This window comes from Drosophila pseudoobscura, chromosome 2 (assembly GCF_009870125.1).
Source record: "Drosophila pseudoobscura strain MV-25-SWS-2005 chromosome 2, UCI_Dpse_MV25, whole genome shotgun sequence".
NCBI lineage: Eukaryota > Metazoa > Arthropoda > Insecta > Diptera > Drosophilidae > Drosophila > Drosophila pseudoobscura.
In genome coordinates this window covers 16,160,577-16,181,709 of record NC_046679.1, presented here as the reverse complement: position 1 = coordinate 16,181,709, position 21,133 = coordinate 16,160,577, and the positions used below count along the sequence as shown (strand labels likewise).

General features: G+C 45.3%; 4 protein-coding genes and 1 long non-coding RNA gene across 14 annotated transcripts; 4 read left to right on the top strand and 1 right to left on the bottom strand.

Moving 5' to 3' along the window:
- The first annotated feature begins 32 nt into the window (after nt 1-32).
- On the top strand, nt 33-2,743 carry LOC4801910 (uncharacterized). The gene is made up of 5 exons (XM_001358892.4): nt 33-261; nt 320-682; nt 746-1,198; nt 1,258-1,410; nt 1,468-2,743. Exons 1-5 carry the CDS (start codon nt 75-77, stop codon nt 2,583-2,585), a joined length of 2,274 nt encoding a protein of 757 aa, XP_001358929.2. The 5' UTR covers nt 33-74; the 3' UTR covers nt 2,586-2,743.
- Nucleotides 2,744-5,211: 2,468 nt separating this feature from the next.
- On the top strand, nt 5,212-7,412 carry Osi1 (Osiris 1). Its single transcript, XM_001358891.5, has 3 exons — nt 5,212-6,274; nt 6,666-6,788; nt 6,849-7,412. The coding sequence occupies exons 1-3, from the start codon at nt 5,542-5,544 to the stop codon at nt 7,253-7,255; spliced, it is 1,263 nt and encodes a 420-aa protein (XP_001358928.5). The 5' UTR covers nt 5,212-5,541; the 3' UTR covers nt 7,256-7,412.
- A 3,453-nt stretch (nt 7,413-10,865) lies between these two features.
- On the top strand, nt 10,866-12,307 carry LOC6897380 (uncharacterized). The gene is made up of 2 exons (XM_002137496.4): nt 10,866-11,949; nt 12,006-12,307. The coding sequence occupies exons 1-2, from the start codon at nt 10,923-10,925 to the stop codon at nt 12,200-12,202; spliced, it is 1,224 nt and encodes a 407-aa protein (XP_002137532.3). The 5' UTR covers nt 10,866-10,922; the 3' UTR covers nt 12,203-12,307.
- Nucleotides 12,308-12,623: 316 nt separating this feature from the next.
- On the top strand, nt 12,624-20,763 carry NPFR (Neuropeptide F receptor). Of its 9 annotated transcripts, XM_033385577.1 has the most exons (7): nt 12,624-13,049; nt 14,524-14,710; nt 17,622-18,030; nt 18,098-18,267; nt 18,623-19,202; nt 19,275-19,545; nt 19,870-20,763. In XM_033385577.1, exons 2-7 carry the CDS (start codon nt 14,708-14,710, stop codon nt 19,949-19,951), a joined length of 1,515 nt encoding a protein of 504 aa, XP_033241468.1. In that variant the 5' UTR covers nt 12,624-13,049; nt 14,524-14,707; the 3' UTR covers nt 19,952-20,763. The 9 variants fall into 9 exon arrangements, with proteins under 9 accessions (XP_033241468.1, XP_033241449.1, XP_015037452.2 ...); XM_033385558.1 differs by having other exon boundaries at nt 12,631-13,049; nt 14,636-14,710; nt 18,623-19,545; XM_015181966.2 differs by having other exon boundaries at nt 12,640-13,049; nt 18,623-19,545.
- LOC26532776 (uncharacterized) lies at nt 15,058-16,506 on the bottom strand. Of its 2 annotated transcripts, none has more exons than XR_001451745.2 (3): nt 16,011-16,506; nt 15,366-15,940; nt 15,058-15,288 (listed from the first exon to the last, which is right to left on the bottom strand). It is a non-coding gene; the product is annotated as an uncharacterized lncRNA (long non-coding RNA). The 2 variants fall into 2 exon arrangements; XR_001451746.2 differs by having other exon boundaries at nt 15,366-15,570; nt 16,011-16,500.
- Nucleotides 20,764-21,133: the final 370 nt, after the last annotated feature.

Genomic DNA, 21,133 nt, shown 5'->3' with positions numbered 1-21,133 from the left:
TCGGCGACATATATAAGGCCGAGATGCATTGAGTCGGATTGTATTGAGTCTTGACGTTTCAGAACTAGAGGAACATGGCTGGGAGACAAGTGCTGTTCTGCTTGGGATTATATATTTTGGTCGCTTCCGCTCGTGGATCATGCTTCGACGATGATGTTCCCGTGTGCGCACGGAGTCGCGACAGCGGCATGTACTTCCTTTTCAAGAACGAGTGCGATCTGCGCAAGGCCCAGCGAGGCAACCTAATTGGTGCACCCTTATGTGAGTAAACTACAGCTAGTTCTAGCACTGCCTCTATATTTTTGTCTATTTTATCCAGATGATGTGACTCTGCGGCACTGCTTCCCCAATTGTGACTTCCAGTGCGGCAATGGATATCAGCCTTTCTGCGGCGTCAGTGCGAGCACTGGGGAGCGCAGGACTTTCAGGAACCGATGTGAAATGGCACGCAGCTCGTGCTTGTTACAGGCCGACTGGGCGGTGTACAGGTGGGGCGTGTGTCCCAAGGCCAGCAGAGAGACTCTGGCCCAGCATACATCACCATACGTGGGGAAATACCAGCGTCCACAGCCAGTGCCTTGCACCAGGATCTATCGTCCAGTGTGCGCAGTATATGCGGGTGTAAAGTCTACATTTTCGAATGAGTGCTTGGTAAATGCCGAGAACATTAAGACACAGAGAAGTAGGTGGCCCGGCGTGTGTGCCAGTTGCCGGTTTGAATCACTTATGCCTTTATGTCCCACAGATTGGCGCATAGTCTCCGAGGGACTTTGTGGCGAGGACAGCACTAAAATGAAGCACAGTCGCAAATATAAGCCAAGGGCCAAGCCAAAACTGGAAGCGGATCGGACCAAGCGCAGTCACAGTCACGGCAAGAACTCCAATCAGGTGGAAGACTTCCAGATACCCGAGGACGCAGTGCAAATCTATGCCCCCTCCACATTCCACACCCAGTTCATCAGCAACACAGGCACCATGGAGAAGAGCTACTCCCTCCCAGCTCGCAAGCCCTATGTGGTGTCCGCGCCAAAGGTCCGGCGAGTCTATGGAAGTGCCACCACTGAAGGTAATGCTCCAAAAAGCTCCATAAGGCCGTGCGTGTTTAGCAACGAGCCTGTGTGTGGCAGCTTCAACGGAGAGAGACGCACATTTTCGAATGTGTGTGCTCTCATAGACTACAGCCAGAGCGTCGGTGATGGTAAGGCATTTGCATGAGGATTTTTGGCAGGACTTTAATGATTTCACGATCCTCCGCAGCATGGTCCATTTTACACGACGGCTCCTGCCGACGCTGTAACAAGCCCTGCCCCTCGGTCTATCAGCCTGTGTGTGCCAGTCGGAACGGCGTAGACCACACAGTAATCAATGAGTGCTTTCTGGAGAGAGTGCGTTGCAAGGATCCCAGAATTGGTAGGTACCCTCTATCGAAGCAGCCTTGGACAGAGAATAAGCATACTTTTCTTGTAGTTTGGAAGATTATCCACAAAGGAGAGTGCGTAAAGTCCAGGGGAACGATCAAGCCCAAGGCAGCTACCACGGAACGCGGTCACAAATCTTCTCTGATTCCCCGTATGCTGTATGCCAGCAACAGGCGAAATGCCTCCCGCCCCTCTACTACCACCACCACCACCACCACCACCGGGAAGCCTCTGGCCAGCCTCCCAATAACGAAGGCACCAATAAACCCATACAAGCCGCGCCAGCAGTTCAGGAAATCGTTTAAACCAACGCCAGCATCTGAGGAATACAACAATCGCAAGATTCGCAAAATAGAGTCGGCCAGTGCCGGCTTTGACCCCGTGCCTCGATCCAGTTATGCGCAGCCAAGCGAAGAAGAGTCCGCTTTAAGTCTTTGGTCCTCAAATGACAATTGGCTGGTTCGAAAGACCCTCGACAACGTCAAGGGTTACTTCAGCAAAAAACCATCGACCTTCAAAAAGGCGCACAGCGAAAAGTATCCGCAATATTCCTGGATTAAGCCGGGGGAATCCTTGCCCCTACCAGATCCACTTGAGGCGACGACAACCAGCAGAAGCACAGCATCGCCGATGCCGCCTACTCTGAGCATTGCCTCGGCGGAACTCTTGAATTTGGATATTGGGAACGCTGCAAACCTTTACGAAGATGTGGATCCACAAATACTATTTATGCTGACCACCGCTGCCGCCACAAGCACAACCACAGCGACACCAGAACCCATCGAGACCACGACTGCACCGACTACCACCTCTGACGCCACGAGTCCTCCTGCCACAACAGAAGTGTCTACAACAGCGTTCACATCTCCAGAGGCAGGGGAAGAAACGACAAGCGAAGAGACTACCGCAGGCATAGAAGAGACTTCTGCCACTACTGCTGCCACATCATCAGCCACAATAGCTGGAGATCTGTCCAGCACAGAATCTGGAAGTGAGTCGAACGACGAGGCATCAACGGAAGCCTCAACGACAACCCAGAGCAGTGATTACACGGTGGAGGAGCCCCTATCCGAATCAAGTGGGCAAACCTCCATCTACGGTCTTGATAAGAACTCGTTGATCATGCGTTTGTTACGCGCTAGAACAAATCAAAATGTGTTAATTTAAGACTTCCATTCAGTGTTAACATTTTCGTGCTAAGTTAAATTGTTGTTTAAGTCTGTTAAATAATATCTTTAAATACCAATTAATAATATTCTGTTGATATGTTGTCCTCCGTTCATCTGAAGCCATTAAACAGTTGCCAGAATTATTATGCCACATTATATTTGTAGTTAAATTATCTCAATCGATAAGGGGATTGTTTCGATCAGAAAAAGAATACACAGTACGCGGTAAAATTTGACCAATAAAGCTACGGTATATCTTCAGCCAAATAATATAAGTATTTAAGACACCTGTAAAACGACTGGTTCACCGCCATCGGCTGACTGATTGCCATGGGACTATGACTAACCGCACGGTTATTCAGCATTAAATATCGGAGCAGTGATGCCAGTTCAACAATTTAGTTGCTAGATCTGGCAAGATCTGGATCACAAATAGGCGCAAAGCTTTTTGACACCAAATTTTGGTACTCTATTCGTTGCAATTTTCACAAAATTTTAAGCAATTTTTCTTCGCAAATCTAACAATTTTCGGAGTCTAAAAAATATATATTGTGGAGACCATAGGATCCGAGACGTGAACCAGATCCTATCTAAAACGTGAACCATAAGAAAATTTAAAATTTCAGTGCTGGAAATTGGGAAAGTGCATGGCAGCTAAAATAAAAGACACAAATTCAGGCAATATGTTTTTATATTTCCTATAAGACATAGATGGCGACAAAAACTATCGCTATTGCCACCTATTGGTGAGAACTTTTTGTTGTAGCGTATCAAAATGGACTGTTGGGTGGCGTCCTAGTATGATGTAGTTAGTATGTATGTAGATGTAGATGTGGGAAAGTAACATATTATGAAGGGTGTTTTGGATGAGCTAAGTGCGAAATGAACAACAGCTGTCGCTAGTATATATTAACGCGTACCGATTCACGTAACAATAGCATTGCAACGTCACGTAAACTCTTTCCAAGGTCACGAAATTTAGGCGTCGCTATCGCTATTTTTCGTCGCTATCTCCGGACGGACACTATAAGCAGAGTCGTTATAAAAGGACTCTACTGTATATGATATAATTTTCAGTGCTTCAGATTTGTTTGGGCTGCTCTAATCACAGACGAATAATCAGAAATAATCAGTCCATAGACATAATTATTATTTCAGATCTACCTAAGACCTCAAAGTTTTTATATGCACGTGTTTTTTAACAGCTTTGTTTATTTTACAGATTTTATTGAGTGGCTAATTTTCCACTTTAAAAATAAGCGGAATAGGATATTCGAGTATCATCATCGAGTATTAAGGCGTGGCGTTGTTTTGTAGAATCAGGCGTTTATTGGTTTCGGATTTTATCACTCCATTGAAGTTAATCGAATCCCATTGTGAACGCGACAATTTGCTGAGGCGGAGATGGAGACTGCCCATTGATAACCTTAATTGGATGCGTATCCTGGGATATTATAGCTGACTGGATGGTCAGTGTCGCCAGAGACAGTGGCAGTGCTCGTTATATCTGCATATCCCATCAGATGTATCCCATTAAAGTGCTTTAACATCGAAAGTGAAATGTACAAGTTATATATCACACGTTTTTTCTAAAGTTGTCCTGAACTCATAAGTGCATTTTCTGCATTAAAAAAAAAAACACTTAGACGCCTGCAGCTGGACGGAAATTTCGCTACCAAGCAGTGAAGGCAAGGCCGTAAGAGAGTTTTTATGACCCAGGTCTGTCTGGTAGCCAATTGTCGTTAGCTATTGGCCATTGGCGACATGACAGTCTTTATACCATCCGGCCGTCTGCTACAGCAGCCCAGCAGATCAGAGCGGAGCTCCTGCTCCATCCTCTCTAGTTCAATTTGTTTAATTGCCTAAGCAAGTCGTTGGCGGTTCAGCTGGGGTATTCGTTTTCGGTTTCAGTCTCGCAGTCTTTTGCAGCTAATTTCTTTCAAAAGTAGTTTTGGGCGGACTCTGGGGTAGATCCGAAATTCGAAATCCTCTGAATACCCGCACGTTTGCGTGTGCTTCGTGATTTAATATGTGGCCATCAAGCGACTGATGTTTGCGGGGCGGACCATCATAGTTAGCCATGTTGTCTTCAAACATTTCGCGGCTTGCTTAAAGACAATGTTTAGGGCAATTTCCGATCAAGGAAAACCAAAACTTTCTACAGACAGCTACAGCTACAATAAACGGAGCTGGTTCTGGAATCGGTTCGATTGGATTACCTAATGCTCATTAAGTGCGAGTGCAGACAACAAGTGACAGGTGGCAAAGCTAATCAATTGGATGTCAGTCAATGCTGGCCAAGAATGTCAAGCATTGTCGATGGACCGGGGGCAAAAAAAGAGTCCGCCAATTGTTACTTTCACTAGTAAATAATGCAGCAACACGTCAACAAGAGCAACTGCAGTAGAAACAGCATCGCCAGCAGCAGCATCTGTATCTAATACCAACAACAACTTTCGCATCCAATGTCTGTGGCTTTGTAATTAAGACGGTCGGTCAGACAACTCGCAGTCTCACAGTACCACACAAATACGAATACAATTTAATGAACGGCAACAATTCAAAGTGCAGTGTTCCATTCAAATATGCAAATTGCACGATGCAACCGGAGTATGCCCCACACAAGGCGTAGTTTAAACTCACATAAATGCGCATTCGCACTTATTCCGATTGGTATCATTTACTAGATGCGCCTCCAGCTCAGATGGCTCTGATTTGGATTAGGTCGCTGCTCAGAGTCTCAGAGTGGCGCCAGGGGATTTTAATTGTACGAGTAACAGCGTATCCATCAGATACTCGTACGTATCTCGGTGCGGCCGCTACTTTGCGATTCACTTTCGTTTGCGGCTCTTGCTTTCAGTCACACGCATCGCAGCTGGAAGGCGGTCGGTCAATTGGTGGTTGTTTGGCTGCTGCCTAGCTAGCTAGCTGCTGGCTTCATAATCCAGACGACAATGCGATCGATCCAATTTGCTGTTCGATCGCTGATCGTACAGCAAAAACTCGCCCCGCGCTCCGAGTCTGACCCAGAAAGCCCGGTGGCATTGGCATTGGCATTGCATCCACAGCTCGGCGGCAGGAATTGCGATTCCGGTGCATGCTGCATGCACATGAGCATTAGACGAGCCGACGAGGTGCAACTTGCCAAGCAGCTATCTTCGTTGAGAGCCTCGGCTTGCGGTTGCCTCGCTGTGATAAAAGGAGTTGCCAGCGCCTTCTGGCTGCTATTTGTGTCTCGTCCAGTCAGCCGTGCGGTGTCCCAACTATCGCAGACTCGCCTCGCATTCCAAATCGACATCAAAATGCTACTCTGTCGCATCGTGGTGGCATTGATGCTGCTGCTACTGCTCCACTACGGCAGCGCAGAGGAGCAGGCCACAGATGCACCACAGTCAACGCCCGCCATCCATCGATCCAATGGCCGAGCGGGCTCATCGCTGCTGTCGCATAGCGATGCCTACATAGCGCGCAACCAGCGTCAGTGCTTCGACACTCGCAATCTGATGTCCTGCATCAAGTACAAGGCCTCGAAGCTAATCTGGAAACTGGCCACCAATGGCATGGGCTTTTTCCCCAACGAATATGGACGAGATTTGGCCGCGGATAAGCACCGCCTCCTGCGGCTGGTCCAGTTGGGGGAGCCGGCCGACGATATTGTGGTGTTCAACGACGCCAAGAGCTTGGAAGGTGGGTCCGTGTCCATGGTCCATGGCCTATTGCCCGAAACGAAAGTTGTTTTCCCCGGTCAGTTGGCAAAGGAAATTAACGTTTAAGACCGCGACATTCAAATGACCGAAATACCGAGTATAGTGTGGTGTGTGGTGTGCGATGCAGTTTAATTTATCACTTTTGCTCAGACAGCATCCACTTCCAGTGCCAGAAGCAGTCTCTAAGGCAGCTGCTGGTCGATTATCCGTTGCGGATGTTTATTGCGAGTGTTAATTAATTTCTGGAATTTATTTCTGCGCGCTTCTTGGTCCGGTTCCAGCGCCCTGCGGAGGGTGGGGCAAACAATAAACAATTGATAAGCATTTTTCACTCGGCTAATTACGCACTTCTCCATCCGACTATCCACCAGGTGACAGCGAGCTGACGCTCATCTTCAAGTTCCTCAAGCGGGCGGTGGAGACCTTCGGTCGCAACCACGGCCTCCAATTGGCGTTATCCAGCGAGACAGGCGCCCGCGTCATGGACGAGTCGGGTAGGTGAACATTAATCTCTCTCCGACTCCGGGTATCAAGTTCTGTTTTGCACCCCCCAGAGGCGCGTCTGAAGAAGAAGAAGAGGAAATGGCTCATTATCCTGCCGCTGGTCATTCTGATGAAAATCGCGCACCTGAAAATGACTCTGGTGTCCATGCTATTGACTGTAATCGGCATGAACGTGCTCTTGGTTGGCGGCGTGGGCTGGCTGATTCACTACCTGAAGTACAAGACCATGTGCAAGATCCATCCGCACCTGGTGCAGACGCACTCGCATGTCTACGACTCGGAGCCCTCAGACTATTCGCAGTTTGTGGGCGGCAGCAGCTTCTCCAACTCCTACTCCCCCTACAGCTCTGGGGCTGGTGCCGGGCATGATGGCAATAACTATAGCAAGGACTGGGCCACGAATAAGGCCTACAATGGCTACAACTATCTGGACACAATAAGCAAGAGGCTACAGTAGACCGAAGTGGATTCGTGCCAGAGCCAGAAATGTGTGCGCCTAGTAAAATTCTCATCGTCCGTGTCCGCCGTTGTCGTCATTATTGTTTAGCTATAATTACATAAGTTAATTTATTCTAATTTATTAAATATATCTACGTAGTATTTTTACCATGCAAACGAATCAAAAATTGAAAAATGAAAATTGAGCATTCTTTTGATAATTCTGGATTTTCGGAGATTTCACCAGAATCAAGCCCACCTAAACGTTCTGCTTTAGTCTGTCTCCACATAATTCTGGCAGTGTTTTCTACAAGCCAAACACCCTCTCATATAAGCATAAAACAATTTGTTTATGGGGAAAGCAAACAAACACCACCCGTACCGCCACCCCCACCCAACCAGACACAGCTGGCCAAAATATAAAACGTGTGAGAGGCGTTTCGCTCGCGTGGGTACCGGGTACCGGCCTCTTATCAGTGCCATTGGAGCTTCTCGTTAAACAAACAATCCAAATTTGTATTCGGATTGGCCTTCCTGGAAACAATTCCAATTCCACCGAACCAATATGTTTCTAGCGCGAAATTCTTTAACTTAATTGAGCAAATAGGATTTGGACATTGTCTGCCTGTAAATATGAATTATTATATGTATTTATTAGTATTGCGCTATAGATGGCCAGGATGGTCCTGATGACTTAATGTCATGCACATAGGGTGAGAATCGTTGGTTGCTTTAATATCAAGAGAAAGTGAAAGTAGTAAGAAAACGGGATTTATCAAACTGCTTGATAAGTCAGTGGGAAGCCAATAAAAAGTCTCTCAGTTGTTTCGGTGGCAAAAAAAGGCGCACATATATGTACGTGACTATAGATAAATGGAAAACATGTTTGCAGCCAGCATCTCTTGCTGCATATCCAAGTGGCTTATCTCTGTTCTGTATTTCATCACAAAAATGAGAGAAAAACTCGAGGATACAGTCTAAGCGGGGACCAGCTGGACGCATGGAGATTATCATTTCTTTCAGGCCATGAATTCATTTCTTTGTTAAATATACATAGATTTTGTCACTTAACTATTATGGAGTGACCACACGTCTTTTATTAAGTGAGGAAATTGGGGGGGTCTCAACATAGCGCACACAACCACGTCAACGCCTTCTTCTCCTGGAACAGCTGGGGCTAACCAAATATATGCGGGCGGCTCTTCTCTTCAATGTTTACTGGCTTCTTATCGGAGGCGTGCTTTTGTGTACCAAACAATTTGTTTCAAGCTCCCAAGAAACGGCTCTGCTTGTTTATCCAACGAACTACGCACAACTCTCATAATCAATAAGTCCACATATGTGTATCGAATGTATGGGCCCTGGCTAATGCCAAATAAGTTCAGCAGATTCCAGCTGGCCGCTATCTGTTGTTTAGTACACATGTAAATGATTTAATGGAGGAACTGTCGCATCCTCTGCCTGTTTGCTCTCATTTATGAAAGCATGCAGCGAAACCAAACAAAAGGTTGCACTATACTTCCACCAATAAACAGAAATGATAAGCCCGAACAAGAAACGAGCCGCCTGCCAGTTATCGACAGTCGCAAAAATGTATTAGATTTCCAAATAAACAGGTCATAGGTCGAAAGCAGGATCCTAGGGTCATGTCAGGAGCAGTAAAACTTTGAAAAATTCATATGGAAAAATTCTCGTATTTTGGAATATGCAATTCAAATGAGAGAAGAAGACTTAAAACTGAATCCCTTTACCTTGAGGTGATTCTTAATATCCATTGATAATAATGTAACCCCCAAATCTGACCGACTAACAGCTATAAAAACCTGCCTGGAACAATAATAAAGCAGGTCAAGAGCAGCACCTATGGTGTGTAGCTTTGAATTTGCAAATTTGGGGGGACCACAGTGCATAGAATTATTACACATTCATGCTGGATTAGAATTCTTCTTGAGCCCAGTATGCACTTAAGATTATGCCTGTAAAGTGGTCTGCTTTACCCAGAGGTCGACCAAACAAGAGTTGTCACAATTCTTCCCTCCTGGCAGCATGTGGCTCTGGGCCAAGCCAGCAACTGGAAAGATAAGAACATTCTGAAGACGGAAGTGGAACGGTGCCACGGTCCTCAGGCAGGAATATTTTATGAATACGGGATGTGCGCTAAGGTGGGGCTGGAGTTACAGGTTCCACGCCAGAGCTGTACTACTCAAAGAGCGGCATCCTGAGCTCCTGGCTAAGAATTTCTCATCGCATTTCTTCTTCCGTAGGAATAAAGGATATTCAGAGCTCTTTACCAGTTTGCTTAGTCCCAACCAGACCCAACCAAACCTGAACGAACCCTATGGTGCTTGGTTGGAGCTGGTCCTCAGTTTAATTGCGTATGCAGCAAGGGGGACTGCCAGGCGTTGATTCATGGCGATAAATGTCGTGTTTACAGGGCGGAGGGGGGTGGGACGAAATTTTGAGATATACGTGGAGGAGTGTGGATACCAAATCTGGTTACTCTAGCCTTAATAGTCTCTGAGATTTGTGTATGGCTGGATTTTCGTCCTTTGCGGGGGCGGAAGGGGGTGTGGCGAAATTTTGAAACAAAACGGTCAAGGTCCGATATCACAGGAATGTGGATACCAAATTTGGTTGCTCTAGCTCTTATAGTCTCTAAGATCCTTGAACTCACATTTTTCAATTGGCAAAACCAGCTTGACTGTTAGAGAGAGACAGAGCGAGAAAGAATGAAATTGTTTTCTTGATTCTGGCTGTAATAATTATACGATCTGGTTGAGATTTTACACTCTAGAAGATATGGTCATCGTATCTTTAAAAATGTGGATGCCACAGATTTTCGTCCTTTGTGTGGGCGGAAGTGGGCGGGGCGAAGTTTTGAAATATTTTTGTAGCAGTGACATATAACAGAAGTCTGGATCCAAAACATCGTTGCTCTAGCTCTTATAGTCTTTGAGCAATAGGCGCTGAAGGGGACGGACAGACGGACGGGCGGACGGACGGACGGACGGGCAGACAGACAGGGCTCTATCGACTCGGCTTTTGATGCTGATCAAGAATATATATACTTTATGGGGTCGGAAACGATTCCTTCTGGACGTTACACACATCTACTTTTACCACAAATCTAATATACCCCAATTCTCATTTTGAGCATCGGGTATAATTAAAGTATCCTGTTTCCTTACGTCTAGTATCCCCGTCTCGAAGAAGAAGAATCGTCTGTGGATGCCTTATACCTAAGTCCCCACATTTTCAGCTAATTAAACACAATACACTCACACATATCGTACAAGTACCTGAGATAAAATGCTGCAAGTACAAGTATGCATGGGTATCACGCCATGACAAAAAGATCTCAAGCAATACTTAGCAAGTGTAAAAGTTTGAATTATGTATTCTGCTAACTCACGATGACGTGGTGAGGATTAATTATTTTATTCCAAGAGAATAAAATATATAATAAATGTACAAGGGAGTGAAAGATTGCCACTCTAGCAAATTTACAAGATGTATTAAAGATATTACCATGGGACAGGAGAGACGCGCCATGTTATTTAGTTTGCTTATCTGAGCCAGTGTATATATTTTTTGGCTGATAAACTTATATAAACTTTCGCTCAGTGTCGTCTGGGAAGTCAGATTTGTTTGAGAGTTCGACGCCTAAGCAACAGTCACTTGTCACGATGCTGCCCACCTGGTTAACAGAGGAGTATATTGAAACCCATCTAAGGGCCTACTGCAAGGATGGTCAGCTGCGAGTCCTTAAGCTGTGGGCCAAGCCAGCAACGGAAAAGGGGGGAAACTATGTCGGAGTAATGACTCGCATATACGTCGACTACGAAGACGGAAATGGAACGGTGCAAAATAAATCATTCATCCTGAAGCAAACTTGCTCAAAAGACGCCACCCAGTGGGCTATTTTCCAGGAGTACGATGTATACAATCGGGAGATGGACATGTATGAGGTAGTGATGCCCAAGATGGCAGAGCTGCTCCGAGAGATTGGAGTCACCGAGAAGTTAACCGCAGAGGCTATAGTCGTGGATCGGGAGCGGACCATTATGATCCTCGAGGATCTGGCTACTCTCCGATACGTGAATGCGGATCGAGTTAAGCAATTGGATATGACTCATACTAAAATGACGATAGATATGCTCGCACGGTTCCATGCGGCAGCTATAGTCTTGAATCAACGCTACCCTGAGATCCTGGCAAAAAATTACTCATCGCACTTTTTCTCACGTAACAAAAATGGCTACAAGGAAATTTTCACGGGCTTGTTCAGGGCTTTCACCAGGTATGTGAATACCACCCCAAGCCTCAAAAATCGCTATAGCGCCAAGCTGGAACACATTGCTTCCAATTTGATGGAGTATGCAGCTCGTTCTGTCGATGTTGGGGAAAAGGACTTCCAGACGCTGGTTCACGGTGACTGTTGGACCACGAACGTCATGTACCAGTACGATGACGAAGGAAATCCCACTTCGATTTTACCTATAGATTTTCAGTTCAGCTCCTTGACATCTCCGGTGGTCGATTTGCATTACCTATTCTCCACATCGCTGCAAGAAAACGTAAGGGAGAAGGAAATCGAACTAGTTCAGTACCATTATTACGCCCTGAAACAATACTTGGATAAGTTTTCCTATAAGGGTGTTTTTCCCAGTTTGCACGAGTATCAGCTTCAGTTCGAGCGGCGCCGATTCATGAGTAAGTCGAGACACATACCCAGCCAAAAGATTGTGTAAGAGTTTTTTCTTCCACAGCCGTTATTATTGCCAACGTCTTTCAACCTATAATGGTATACGAGGGCACAGAAGATCCTGAGTTTGTGAATCTCTATCAGGATACACCAGAAGGCATTCGATTCCAGGACTCAATGTATGCCTGTGAAAAAGTCCAAAGAATTGTGGCAAACATTTTACCAATTATGGATGCCAAAGGCCTCCTGGACCCTCAATGAATTTAGCCTGACTATTTTTAATTATATTGTACAAAGAGTATTATAAGCGTGGCAAATTTCTGCTCTTGAATAAGATTGTTTTGAGGATTTACAGTTTGGAATTAAGATAAGATTTCGTTTGTTTGCTCGTGGGAACATCATGCTGTTGAGATTATTCACTCGGAATCACACTTGTATTCATAAATAGTCATTTACAGACACTGTAAACGCTATGTATGCTAAGTATACCCTACGGTGTGGCTGAATTGCAATTACTGTCTGGCAGTCGTCATTTAAGTCTTTTATTGCTGAGTGACAGAAATACGAAATTACTCAAGATTACCACTGGTGGAGCAGACAAAATGGAAGCTCCCACATAAACGTTTTGAACAGTCCTCAATCCAATGTGCGAAGCTTTTACGGGGTGCTTCAACCCCTAACATCTTTGATAAGAAAGCTCTGCGCAGCTGTTGGGCCAAAACAAACCCGAAAGCGATGGCCAGTAGCCTGTTGACGGCTAACAACTGAGCGGCACGTTCAGTTCTGACTTGTGTCTTACGCGGCGTATACGCAACGAGCGGCATCGGCTGCAGTACGGTTTGGAGGCAAGGCTATATAAGCAAGGGATGCGCCCCGAAAGCCAACAGATGGTCGCTGACTGTGCACGCGTGTGGTTATCGGAGATCAGTAAACACCCAAACTAAACGCTGAACATTAATGTAATAAAAACTGTGCACACAAAAAAGAACGAAGAGGGGAAAATACGTAATAATGAAAATGCTGCCGCACATTTATTTAACATTTTGATGTGGCAAGCAGGAACACCGCCGAAATTCTTTGGATCGACAAAAATTATCTGCTACTGAAGGTATGCTCCCAGCGATGTGTGGAAAACGTTTTGTGTTTGCTTTTCCAACGATTTCAACGATCCAACGATGTGCCGCCATTAAATTGTTGAAGGCGTGAAAATTTCGCACAAGCCGTGAAGCGCTTCGTCGTAAATGCAAACGCAAAACGAAAACGTCTGTATTGCGGCAAAGTGGGCCGCGGAAATTCGCTAATAACCCGCCGGACGCGCAATCGTCGTGTTTTTTTTTTTATTATGATTATTTTCTGGGGCCGCTTCGATGAATCCAAAATGCAATTCGCGGCGTTCGCACAGTGAGCGGTTCGGGCTTTGGCTTCGAATGAAAGTAATCGTAAGAAAATATTAGTGTGTTGGGTGTCTCTCGCGTTACCGTGAGGGGACGTTTACGGCTATAATGCAAACTGACGTGTACAAGGGGTGGGAAAACGACTACGAGTCTTCGGTCAGTGAAAATGCGCAGGAAGTTGTGGGTCATTCAAACGAATCGAATGGAAAATCAGTGTCTACCGTGCAACCCGGGAAGAACGAGCGCCACAAAGTCGGCGAATTACTGAAGGATGTGTCTGGCTGGTGCACTCAGATATAAACCAAAAGCAATTTGCTTAATGGCCATATTAATGGATTCCGAATAATGAAACATAATCGATATTCGGTTAATGGACTTTCGTGCGTGAATTAAAGTATTGAAAAGAATATGGAGACACTGATTAATGAAAAGATTAAGTGAGCGATTTTTTTGCAAGTTTTTCCTAGAGAAAGACGAAGCTCCTATTTCAATTTCTTATATCTTCTACCTTCAATTGCTTCAGTTCATCTTAAAGACTTATGCTATTAAGGAGCAACTGAAGGTGGGTTGGGTGGCATATTCATTAGACTTCTGAGGCTAATCTTCTTAGGCCGTCGATTCATCAAAACTTCGTAGTGCCATGTGCCTTGGCTGCTCAGCTATGCATAAGTTCAGTCTCTGTACCAGCTGTGGAGCAGGGAACGACTGCGCCTGAGCAATGCAATCAGGGACAGGAGACCGAGACCGAGATGCACCGAGTTGCTCCGAAAGTTATGCATACCAATACATGCAAATGTGCAGCTCTGCTGTGCTCTGCTCGAAGATGCCCCAAAGAACAACAATTTTGTAGAAACTTCTCCGGGCCATGGGGCCTGTGTTTGCTATAAATTCTTCAAGCACCGAGGATTAGGTTGCTGCGAGCTCAGCAACTTTGTCCCGAAAGAATTTTTGAAGCATTTTAATTAAGTTGATTTGGGGGGCCAGAGCCATCCAACTTGTCAGCCGTCAGCTGAACGGGCGGCAAGTGCATCCACATGGTCGCGTGGTATATATCTTTCATTTCTTTGGGCGTGGGCCACTTGAGGCATCCACGTATATGCTAAAAAATTCAACAATTGCCTGGTCCCCTACGGAAACGTGTACATTAGCAGAAATTGCGTTTTTTTCTCTCATTTTGAATTCGAGCAGCGAATATAAATCAGGAAAATTCCCGCGAGTGCATTCGGAATTGCACACTAAATGAATAAATGTTGGCGTCGCAGCCATAAGTACAACAAAAATTCACTCCTGTCACACCCAGATACAAACAGCAAACAGGAGACAGCCAGAAGAATACGCTCGGGGCACTGGCAGCGGGAGCGTTGGCAGGAAGATGGTGAGTGTAATTGCAATATAAATACTTAAAGCGCCTCGTCGGCTCAAGTAGAAGCCATTTTAGAGTAGATGTCAAACGGAACGAAATTACTCGTACTTTGTTCCCAAAACGAAAAAGTTTTCTCGGGTGTGGCTTTCTTGTACGTGTGTTTCTGCTCTGTTCCTGGAAACACAATCTGTCTGACTTAGCCATATGGCTGCTGAGAGCTCATTCCATTTGGCATTTATATTGTGCTCTTATATGTAGTCCTGTGGCTAAAGCCGGGCGAATTTCGGTTGAGTACCTGCCCTACTATGATGGCAACCTCATATCCTAATGAGGCTATAACATTGATACAAATTTGAAAATAATGTTTGAATAAGGCAGCAATTTAATATTTGGAAAAAAAGACTGTAAAGGGGAAACGAGAATATTCGCATTTCCTCTATTTGTTTGTTGTTGAGAGCATTTTCTTCAAAAAATAGCAAACCGGTTTCAGCTTAAGGTAAAAATGCTTTCCACCATTAAGGCAAGTAAAACCAAAGCACTCTGTGGCATGTCTTTGACACCGAAGAAGTGTTAAGCCATATAAATTCCTTCTGTTGCAAAGGACGAAAGCAAACAAGAGAAAATCCAATCTTAGTCTATGTTCAAGAAGCTTGGTTGATTAACTCACAGGGAAGACAGCTTTCTCACTTGCAGAGATGTTACAGCTTGGACCGGATCTCCATCCAGATGCTTATCCTTTCACTCAGCTTGTGTGCTTAAATTGAAGTTGACCAGAAAAACTGATGAGGCCAGAAGCTATCTCCACTTGGATTTCCGTCCGAAATCGAAAACAATTAATTAAATAAATGTTTGGGTTGCTGCTGCTGCTTCTGCTGCAAGAGACAAGAAAAAAGGGCTTCGAGGAACCCAAAAACAAATTGAGAAATTCGTAAGTCGACAGGGGCAATATGTTATGTTTTTGTGGCAAGCAAATTGCACAAACGGCAATAAAATTCATCTTGTTATAGAAATATCGTTGGATAGACAGCCACCGCCCACAAACAAAGAACATCAGCAGAAATAAATCACAAAAATAGCTGAGTCAAAATTCCGACAGGCAGCTGCCAAGCCAACACAGGGATCCGATTCGAGATGGTTGGGAATTGTGTTGGCTGGCATTTAAAATCTTTGTCACGCTCTGTTTATCCAATGAAGCGAGAGAAACATAGCGAGTCCTTCCTCCTGGATAGGAGGGGAAACGTCCTGAAAGCGTTGACATTCCAGAAATTATACAAAATGTGTGACAACTGCCAAGGACTTGAGGCTACTTTACATAATTCTCCTGTCGCCAGCTTTTCCGGGAGGACGCTCCACGCAGCTCCGTTGGATGTACTGCACATCTCATCTAGTCGGTGCCTATTGCTCGAGGGAAAATACATGAAAATTCAATTTTCACCTCGCGTTGGATTCGTAGAAATCGTGTAGGGTCGGTCTGTGATTGAAATGTCTGCGACAAATTGATGATCATCTCAGCTTTTTGTGTCGGGCTGCCTCGGAGCCAATTGCTTCATTGCGAGATTCAACTTTTTTATTAGCTCCGACCAGGGGTAAGGAGGCGAACGACCCCTAACTGCTTTCAAATGGATACTGTCAAGCATTTTTGCGGTCAGCAGACTTTTCAGTTAGGGTTGGCCGAATTCTCAAATGCTTGAGTTTGAGAACAAAGTTTCCGGCCGTGCAAATATTTGTCAATTAATTTCGGAACAACTTTAAATTAAATTTCCATGGAAACGTTGCTCAATTCCGCACAAACACACACATGCTCTGCCTCTCCGTCCTCTCTCAATGATGGTGCTTATCTGCTATCTCGATGGAGAGGCAGAGCCAACTGATTGAAGAGATTTAATAGCGCCTCATTTATAGCAGCTGTCAATGGCAATGCATACCTTTAGGCGCTCCAAGAATTCTGTGTCGTTTCGGCCCACCCTCGTCGCGTGCCATTGCCCTTTATCGATACTGACAAGTGCGCAGCCATTTGGTGCATAAAATTACTCAATTATTTTTAGCAAATGTCGTCATTTATAAGATGGCTGTATCTGATTGCTGTCCTTTGGAAATGGCTGACATTAGGCATTCATGTTGCTTGGAAAATCTCCCGGACGAGAGCCTTAAAATTTGTTTGACTTTCTCTAATTATATGCATAAGTCTGTCACTGAAGATCTACTGCATAATGGACACATCGTAAAGGTAGTATGAGGTGGGGGCCGGGGCTCCTTTGAAACAGAGCCATCTAAGTTAGAGGCATGGCAACGGAGCGTTAGAGCCCAGATATTGGCCACAATGTTATTTGCTCCTCATAGCTTTGTACTGAATAACTGAAGGAAGTACCACAAATATTAGAAAAACTTTAAGGCCAGGCAGCCAGAATAATGTCGGCCCTCACAAGATTTTGTATGTCCCATGAACCATGAACCATGAACCATTGGCCATTGTCTGTGCTCAAGGAAGCAATGCGAAAACTAAAAGCTTTTGAACTTCTATCAATGGTAGAGATCTCAACTCAATTATAAGGCAGCCCTTAGGTCGAGGGTGACCTTGAATACTGTATTATTTTTCGGGTGGGTCGTAGATGGAACTGAGGCGTCAAAACTTGAATTCGTGTCAAATGCACATCGACCCAGTGCTGGGGCGTGCTGGGCCACCTACTGGCACCGAGAAAACTTTTCGTACGGTTATTACTTTGTATTTTTAGCCAAACTCATAAAACGTGAGTTTGTTTGCCTCCCCCTGCATTTCGCTCCGATATGTGGCGTGTGCAGTAGGCCAACGCCATAAATCATACGTAATGTGGCACGCAAAGCCAGCGCCTATCGCCCTGTGATTGAACGCTTGTTCCTAGATTTGTCTGGAATAATGAGCCACTTTCTGCATGTTCTTTTCCAGATAATCAGCATGAATCAGACAGAATCGGTGCCCCTGGCTGCTGTGCAGACGCTAAGCGGATACGCCAGTAGCAGCAACGGTGTCCGGTTTCTCGATGACCACCATCCCCTGGACTATCTGGACGTGGGAGCGGTGGGAACCGCCTCGCATGCTCTCACCAATGGTACAATCAATGTCACCACAACAGAGTACAACGAGACGGGCAGAGGACCCCTGGACCCGGAGCTTGTCGAACGATTCCTGAGCAATCGGGCAGTGGACAGTCCTTGGTACCACATGCTAATTAGCATGTACAGTGTCCTAATCGTGTTCGGGGCTCTGGGCAATACACTGGTGGTCATTGCTGTCGTCCGAAAGCCAATTATGCGCACGGCCCGTAACCTCTTTATACTCAATCTGGCCATCTCGGGTAAGTAGTCGTATTTGCGCAGCGTTGACAAAAAATCACTGCCTAACTGGGTGCGGAATAATTGCAGATTTGCTTTTATGCCTGGTCACCATGCCGCTGACACTTGTGGAGATCCTAACCAAGTACTGGCCCCTCGGCTCCTGTTCCATCCTCTGCAAAATTGTCGCCATGCTTCAGGCACTTTGCATATTCGTTTCGACAATATCCATAACTGCCATCGCCTTTGATCGATATCAGGTTAGTCCTTTTTCAACCACTACTAATGTTTCACAATGGGGGTCAACCGAATTTTGCCTTGTCATGCCTTGCTGTTATGGAGGTAAATGCGGCATCAATTTGTAGCCATTAAATTGGATGAAAATCGATACAGCTTGAGTAAATATTTGGCCGTAACAAATAACAACCCGACGATAATCAGCCGAAGTGAATATAAATATAAACAGGGCTCCAATATAGCGGAAGATTATAACAGTTACTAAAAGAATTTATGTTTAAGCTAGCATGAAGTACATTTTCTTCCTTTATGCTTAGCATTACTGTATCTCCATATTTTCGGTTCGCCTGTCCTTTCTTCCCTTCCACCCATTCGCAGGTGATTGTGTACCCCACCAGGGACAGTCTACAGTTTGTGGGAGCCGTCACAATACTGGCCGGAATCTGGCTGCTGGCCCTGCTGCTGGCCTCGCCGATGTTCATTTATAAGGAGCTGCTCAGCGAGGATACACCACTTCTGCTGCAGCAGATTGGGCTGCAGGAACAAATAAGGTTCTGTATCGAGGACTGGCCGACCAGCAACGGCCGCTTCTACTACTCGATCTTCTCGCTGTGCGTGCAGTACCTGGTGCCGATCCTGATCGTGTCGGTGGCCTACTTCGGCATCTACAACAAGCTGAAGAATCGCATCACCGTCGTCACCGTGCAGGCCTCGTCACAGCGCAAGGTGGAGCGCGGCAGGCGCATGAAGCGCACCAACTGCCTGCTTATAAGCATCGCCGTCATCTTCGGTGTGTCGTGGCTGCCGCTGAACTTTTTCAACCTGTACGCGGACATGCAGCGCTCGGGGTCGGGCCCCACCTCGAATATGCTCGTGATATACGCCATTTGCCATATGATTGGCATGAGCTCGGCCTGCTCCAATCCGCTGCTCTATGGATGGCTCAATGATAACTTCCGTAAAGAATTTCAAGAATTAATATGTCGTTGCACTGAATCCACTAATGTTGCTCTTAATGGTCACACGACAGGCTGCAACGTGCAGGCGGCGGCGGCGCGACGGCGACGCAAGCACGGCGCCGACATCTCCAAGGGCGAGCTGAAGCTGCTCGGCCATAGCGGCGCCGCACTCTGCGGGGGTGCCAACGGTGGCGATGGTGATGCCACAGGTGGTGGTGTGAGCATGGCTGCCACCGATTTCATGACCGGACATCAGGAATGTGGACTGCGGAGCGCCATGACCGAGTCGGTGGCGCTCACCGAGAATCCCATGCCCACGGAGGTCACCAAGCTGATGCCTCGGTAAAGACACACATGCAATCCTTAACCGCCCTCTGCTTAATCCCTTGATTAACCCCATTAACTTTAACGCAAAGCAAAGTTAACGTTTGTCGTGCATGGACCAATCTTACACCTGAGATTCTTTTTTGTGTGTTTGTGTGTACTCCAAAAGCTAATTGGATTTGCATGCTCCAAAGCTCCCATTCTCGCTGAGTGGCTGGCTGGCCAATTTGGCTACTGTTGCTGCTCCTTTTCTGTTGCAACTTTTCTGTTGCACCCGTCAAGTGCATGCCTCAGAGCTCCTTTCTCCGTTTCTCCATATTTTTGCAATTTATTTTATTGTAGCCCTGACAAGCTGAATGTCGAAGTTGCATGTGGCAGTTGCCGAGTGTTGTTGGAATGCTGTGACGTTATTGGTTTTAAGTAGCAATCGAATATGACTCAACAGTTTATGGACATTTACAGTTTGGAACAATACTAAATTGCATTTTGCATATATGTACTTGTACTCCATTTCCTCCTCCTTCCGACTTTGTGCAATCCCAGGCCCCGAGGAGCAGCGAGAGCCGTGAGAATCGTGTGAGTGATGCGACGTACGACGAGTTGCTTCCCAGTTCGTTTTTAGAATTTACATGAATACGATATATTGTCCAGTGATCCAAAGCCAAGCTGAGTTAAACTTAAGTTGAGACAGACAACGAGGAGAAACCACTACTGACCCATGTATATGATATGTACATATATACTATATATTCCTAAATCATCACCTTCCGTATCACGTTCATTGACAAAAAGACTTAGTCTAGTGACTATTTTGGTTGATCATTTCCATATCGAATTCCGAAAAGTAATTGATTGAGCCCCCAACTGAAATTCGGGAATTTGATAAGTCGATAATAAGTTCCCATTATACATACAGTTCCTAAGAAGCGATCTATTGTGTTTAAACCTCATATTTTCGTTTCCCCTCAGAGACCTCGATACCTTTTCGAATAAGCTAGCCATAAATACATAGCTCATACATATATTAGATGTGCAGTGTGTCATTTTCTATAAATAAGAACATATAAAATTCACAAATCCAAATAGTTATAATTGACAACTGTATAATATAATAATCTTATCCGTAAGTTTAAAGTACATAATTGTCAGTTCTTACTACTATATAAACCGATGTTTGCCGTCTGCTGGCATTTCTCTAATGCCACAATGAATTTTAATAAATGTTGTTTACAAATCGAATGAACAATTGACTGATTTATTCAACCATACACAAAGCTCAATAAATACGAAATGGGTGAGGGTGAGCCGGTGGGGAATTTGGATGGTAAGTCGAAATTATTTACGGCCCATGGGCTTAGGTTGTTTTAATTTATATGGGAATGGGAATTAAGGATGGTCGAAACAGCAGTAAACACCTCCGTCTATAAATATTGTTTTATGAATAAGAGATGTTCACTAGTATTTGTATTTTACCCCATTTCACAGTGAGGACTCACAGGTCTGTGAGGATTTAAAATATGGGATTATATGATTTTTTGGCATCAAGACTGAGTCCACATCAGGAAAAAAAACAGCCAAAATAGCTTTTCAGCTTATGGGACATTGA

What these genes read in the sequence shown, in the direction of transcription:
- LOC4801910 (XM_001358892.4), top strand. Translation starts at nt 75, where the DNA reads ATGGCTGGGAGACAAGTGCTGTTCTGCTTGGGATTATATATTTTGGTC. An exon ending in CCTAATTGGTGCACCCTTAT is followed by an intron (nt 262 to 319) that starts GTGAGTAAACTA and finishes TATTTTATCCAG; the next exon opens with ATGATGTGACTCTGCGGCAC. An exon ending in GAACATTAAGACACAGAGAA is followed by an intron (nt 683 to 745) that starts GTAGGTGGCCCG and finishes TATGTCCCACAG; the next exon opens with ATTGGCGCATAGTCTCCGAG.
- LOC6897380 (XM_002137496.4), top strand. Translation starts at nt 10,923, where the DNA reads ATGCTGCCCACCTGGTTAACAGAGGAGTATATTGAAACCCATCTAAGG. An exon ending in CGAGCGGCGCCGATTCATGA is followed by an intron (nt 11,950 to 12,005) that starts GTAAGTCGAGAC and finishes TTTCTTCCACAG; the next exon opens with CCGTTATTATTGCCAACGTC.
- NPFR (XM_033385558.1), top strand. An exon ending in ACTCAATCTGGCCATCTCGG is followed by an intron (nt 18,031 to 18,097) that starts GTAAGTAGTCGT and finishes GAATAATTGCAG; the next exon opens with ATTTGCTTTTATGCCTGGTC. An exon ending in TCGCCTTTGATCGATATCAG is followed by an intron (nt 18,268 to 18,622) that starts GTTAGTCCTTTT and finishes ACCCATTCGCAG; the next exon opens with GTGATTGTGTACCCCACCAG.
- Osi1 (XM_001358891.5), top strand. Translation starts at nt 5,542, where the DNA reads ATGCGATCGATCCAATTTGCTGTTCGATCGCTGATCGTACAGCAAAAA. An exon ending in CGACGCCAAGAGCTTGGAAG is followed by an intron (nt 6,275 to 6,665) that starts GTGGGTCCGTGT and finishes ACTATCCACCAG; the next exon opens with GTGACAGCGAGCTGACGCTC. An exon ending in CCGCGTCATGGACGAGTCGG is followed by an intron (nt 6,789 to 6,848) that starts GTAGGTGAACAT and finishes TGCACCCCCCAG; the next exon opens with AGGCGCGTCTGAAGAAGAAG.